Below are 5,574 nucleotides of genomic sequence, written 5' to 3'. Positions count from 1 at the left end.
CTGGAATGTTCTCCTGTATCTGGAATGTTCTCCTGTATCAGGAATGTTCTCCTGTATCTGGAATGTTCTCCTGTATCTGGAATGTTCTCCTGTATCTGGAATGTTCTCCTGTAATCAGGAATGTTCTCCTGTATCTGGAATGTTCTCCTGTATCAGGAATGTTCTCCTGTATCTGGAATGTTCTCCTGTATCTGTTCTTGTGAAGCGGAGCTGAAGCAGTCTGTTGGAGAACGTGCTCCGCTGTCCCTGCAGTAGGTGGAGAGGGTGGTCCGGGTTCTCCAATATGGACAATCATTTCTTCAGGTTCCTCCTCTCCACCACCTGTTCCTGATGGTCCTGATTGCAGCCAATGAAGGAGCGGGCCTTCCTCACCAGTTCAGTGAGTCTGTTGGTGTCTCCAAAGCTGGACATCGTCCAGGACCAACATCGGAGAGCTCGGTCTCTGCTCACGGCTCAGAGGACTCAGATGGTTGAGGGGTCTAAGGAGGACACCGTTGTCTGGGACTCTGTACGGAGTCTAGAGATCGCAGGCGGACTTCTTTTCCCTCAGCAGGAGGAGGAGGTGTCCGGAGGAGGCGTCTCCTCCTGCCTCCCTTGGTAAGACATTTATGATCAATCTGTAACCAAATGAAGTAGATGTTTCATAATCCTGCTATGAACATATAATCTGCATGTAAGGTAGACGTGAACGTTTATCATATGAAAGTAATGAAGTGTTCCCATGGTTGTAAAAGGTTAAGTACTAGTGTGAGACAGACAGGAGGGACGGCAGTGAGACAGACAGACGGGAGGGACGGCAGTCAGACAGGCGGGAGGGACGGCAGTGAGACAGACAGGAGGGACGGCAGTGAGACAGGCGGGAGGGACGGCAGTGAGACAGACAGACGGGAGGGACGGCAGTGAGACAGGCGGGAGGGACGGCAGTGAGACAGACAGGAGGGACGGCAGTGAGACAGGCAGGAGGGACGGCAGTGAGACAGACAGACGGGAGGGACGACAGTGAGACAGACGGGAGGGACGGCGGTGAGACAGACAGACGGGAGGGACGGCAGTGAGACAGACAGACGGGAGGGACGACAGTGAGACAGACAGACGGGAGGGACGACAGTGAGACAGACAGACGGGAGGGACGGCAGTGAGACAGACAGACGGGAGGGACGGCAGTGAGACAGACAGACGGGAGGGACGACAGTGAGACAGACAGACGGGAGGGACGGCAGTGAGACAGACGGGAGGGATGGAAGTGAGACAGACGGGAGGGACGGCAGTGAGACAGACGGGAGGGACGGCAGTGAGACAGACAGGAGGGACGGCAGTGAGACAGACAGACGGGAGGGACGACAGTGAGACAGACGGGAGGGACGGTAGTGAGACAGACAGACGGGAGGGACGGCAGTGAGACAGACGGGAGGGACGGCGGTGAGACAGACGGGAGGAACGACAGTGAGACAGACGGGAAGGATGGCAGTGAGACAGACAGACGGGAGGGACGGCAGTGAGACAGACGGGAGGGATGGCGGTGAGACAGACGGGAGGAACGACAGTGAGACAGACGGGAAGGATGGCAGTGAGACAGACAGACGGGAGGGACGGCAGTGAGACAGACGGGAGGGATGGCGGTGAGACAGACGGGAGGAACGACAGTGAGACAGACGGGAAGGATGGCAGTGAGTTCATTTGATCTCACAACAGCTAGATGATCAGTTACACCTGTTGTCACCAGGTGGCGCCACAGGAGAACAAAAGATCCTAAAGGCTCCAAACTGCTGCTGACTCGTGCTCCTGTGAGGGACATAATACACATTTATTAATATAAACTATATATTATGAAGCTTTATGCAGAGGGGTTAGTTCACACAGCATTCAGAGACTCATTTATACACATTTATTAATAAAAACTATATATTATGAAGCTTTATGCAGAGGGGTTAGTTCACACAGCATTCAGAGACTCATTTATACACATTTATTAATAAAAACTATATATTATGAAGCTTTATGCAGAGGGGTTAGTTCACACAGCATTCAGAGACTCATTTATACACATTTATTAATAAAAACTATATATTATGAAGCTTTATGCAGAGGGGTTAGTTCACACAGCATTCAGAGACTCATTTATACACATTTATTAATATATTATGAAGCTTTATGCAGAGGGGGTTGTTCACAAAAGAGAAATCATAAACCTTTGACTCTAATATGTCAACAAGATGAAACAATGATGTTGAGCCTGACATTCTGGAAATGTCTGAAAAGTAAGACATGTTTCAGAAAACGTGTGAAACCAAAGATAAAAGTTCATTGTCTTCAGTAATCAACTGAAAAAGCTTCACGGTGATGATATCTACTAGTTATTGTTTTACCATATTAATCTTTAGAGTCTCTCTTTAAAATATAACTAACATGTTAAATAGATGATCATTAGTCTGCTTGAAACTGCTAAAAGTACCTGAACATTTAAATGAAGATTATTCAATAATTATAGTCTGCTGCACTTTATTTAATCCGTTTTTAGAAAAACAATACAAAGTTAATTGATGATTATTTCCAGGTGGTTTCGTGGTAAATAGATTATAATTAGCGTGTTATGTAATTTACAAGCAGCCAATTGTGTACATATATTAAATAAGCAACAAAGTTTGTAGATTTTTTTCTACTTCTACCAAATTAATTGAGGCTCACACTAAATGACCGAGTGACCGTGTTCAATAATTCATCTGCAGCTGCTGTTCATCACACATCAAAGAGAGACTGTTGCCGAGCAACGAAGCCTTCACGCCGTCAGGAGGGGAACCTCAAAATGGGTTCTGCGTGCTCAGGAACGAGCCCTGGACCCAGATGAGTTGTCCCTTTGCTACAATTAAAGAGGGAACGTTGAGGTGTGGCTTTGGGGTTCTACCTGGTCCTTCTTCTCTCTGTCCGACTCCGACCAGAGGAGACCGACCTTTGTTCACGGAGGACCATCCAGGTGAACGCCGGCTGCTGAAGTCTGAGCCAACGATGGCGTCTGTGACGTTCAAATGCAGCGTCGGCGTTATGGAGCGGCTCTTTGAGGTGGTGGTCCATGAACACATCCTAAAGCTTCCAGACAGCAGCAGTCGTTCACCTGGCTGGTCCTCCGTGAACAAAGGTCGGTCTCCTCTGGTCGGAGCACGCAGAACCCATTTTGAGGTTCCCCTCCTGACGGCGTGACAGGCTTCGTTGCTCAGCAACAGTCTCTCTTGTGTGATGAATAGCAGCTGCAGGTGAATTATAGAACACGGTCACACGGTCATTTAGTTTCATGACGTCTTCCAGCCCTGAAGGATGTTCTCTCAGGCTGACTCACTCCAGCTGGAGGTGGAAGACTGAAGCCAGTGAGACCAGTTCTGAGGATGGGTGGTTCCTCACTGGGATCATTACGCTGAAGACAGGGAGACATTAATGTGCTGCATAGAAACAACAGCTACACATCATATGCCCTGTAAAGCTACGACCTCCATATTCTGGCCTAATTCAGAATGATATCATTCTTATGTGTCTTGCATGTGATCCTCAATTAATTACAAACAACAACAAAAATCTACAAACTTTGTCAACTGCTTATTTAATATATGTACACAATTGTCTGCTTGTAAATTACATAACACGCTAATTATAATCTATTTACCACGAAACCACCTGGAAATAATCATCAATTAACTTTGTATTGTTTTTCTAAAAATGGATTAAATAAAGTGCAGCAGACTATAATTATTGAATAATCTTCATTTAAATGTTCAGGTACTTTTAGGACAGTTTCAAGCAGACTCATGATCACCTAAACATGACCTTTAATATTAAGTTTTACCAAACAATATTCTTAGAGCTTTTTTCAGGTAAATATCTCAGCCAGCTAGTTATATTGTAATTACAAGATTGGTTCTTTTGTACCTGACTGTGAATGCATTATATGATTATGTGGCTGTTTTGCAAAAGAGTAAAAAGTCAAATTGCAGCTATAAATCTTCTAACTAAGACATTTTCATTGTGTTGCAAACACTCACAAAGAGAACAGCTAGAAGCAATGAAATGATGTCAACTCGTGGAGCTGCTGCACAGCAGAGGAACATATGTGTGTCATCTGCATAACGATGGTGGAATCTGGCTGGGAGGAAGCAACAGTGGGCCTAGAACGGACCCTGGACCGACCCCACAAGTGACCTTTTGCTAAATCCCACCTCTCGAATACAGACGTAGCATTGGCTCATGCAATGCATTCAGATGTTCTTCATGTTCAGGCTGGTTTAGTGGATACAAGTTATGTAAAAGGACTCGTATGTCACTACACCTCCATTATAATGAGAAGTGCTGGAATATTAAAAACCTCTCAATATAATGTAATCCCGTACAACACACGTAATAGAGTGGATGTTTGTATTGTGTCAATAAACAACAACATCAGCCGTCATAAGTTAAACATAGTCACAAGCTGTTCTCTACAGACCACATTCCATTAGCTGGGTGGAGACCCAATTAGAGCCATTGGCGTCTCCTCTCCGCTGTAATTGCATCGCTCACGACAATCATACAAAACAAGACGTTGCTCTTTTCAAGCAAATAGTTCCTTCTTTCAAAATGAAATGAAAAGTTATGGGAACAGGATATCAATAACACGGCAGCAAGAAAAACAATGAGATTAGTCAAATATAAAAGAATCAAAGAAGCTACGACAAGACAGATTAAACATAAAACACGGGGGACACATCTGGTTTAATAGTGTTTCAATTGTTTATGAAAGCAATTCATTCATTAGAATGATATGTTAGGTCAGAAGACACATTTCTCTTCCACACATTCTGTAAAAGCTTTTTGGTTTTAAATTATGAATAAATAATATAAATAAATAAACAATATAACAATGAAGCATAACAACAAGCAACCAGTGCAAAGATCATTTGAGGAATCACTCTGTTTAGGGGACTTAATACTGTTAAAGCAGGTCTATATACTGTATATATATTGTTGAATATGTTGTGTGGTAAGTTGTTACGTTACATTGTTAAATAATACAAACAACAATGTTTTCTGGCCTTAATCAAGTATTTTTGTTGCACACACCCGTAAACATAAATTATTGAATCTCAAAAATTAAAAAAAGTATTTGATCATTTGTTTGTTTATTTTTGTTAAAACGTGAATTGTGTTAATATTCACTTATTATTGCATTTTGACCCAATACACTGAAAAGAACATTCAAATCAGTGAACTCCATTCCTCTCAGTCAGATGTCGGTCGGCCAAAGGAGACGCCTGTGTACTCACACTGGGTCATCAATCAGCTGCACATTGGAGGCGGAGCAACAGTGACCTCCAAGAAATGGTTTATTTATGACAGGAAATAACTCATAACCTCGTGAACTCTTTGTCTTTCTCTCTCAAGAGTTATCAGCAGTGACAAAAGGGGAGAAGGTGCAAAGTTAGTGGGCTCCTTCTCGTTGTCGTTTGCTCCTTCAATACCACATTCATGTCACGCAAAGAAAGAAGTTACATTTTGTTACATAAATATATAATAACCACATGACATCAATTGAAAAAAAGCCAAATGTTACAT

At 43.5% G+C, this 5,574-nt stretch overlaps 1 protein-coding gene across 1 annotated transcript; it reads left to right on the top strand.

The window, feature by feature from the left end:
* The first annotated feature begins 234 nt into the window (after nucleotides 1-234).
* On the top strand, nucleotides 235-3,670 carry LOC117739348. Its single transcript, XM_034545704.1, has 2 exons — nucleotides 235-597; nucleotides 2,727-3,670. Exons 1-2 carry the CDS (start codon nucleotides 350-352, stop codon nucleotides 3,193-3,195), a joined length of 717 nt encoding a protein of 238 aa, XP_034401595.1. The 5' UTR covers nucleotides 235-349; the 3' UTR covers nucleotides 3,196-3,670.
* The last annotated feature ends 1,904 nt before the right edge of the window (nucleotides 3,671-5,574 follow it).

The sequence above is a fragment of the Cyclopterus lumpus genome, chromosome 11, assembly GCF_009769545.1.
Source record: "Cyclopterus lumpus isolate fCycLum1 chromosome 11, fCycLum1.pri, whole genome shotgun sequence".
Taxonomy (NCBI): Eukaryota; Metazoa; Chordata; class Actinopteri; order Perciformes; family Cyclopteridae; genus Cyclopterus; species Cyclopterus lumpus.
The sequence above is the reverse complement of the archived record's forward strand: the minus strand, read 5'-3'. Positions and strand labels throughout refer to the sequence as shown.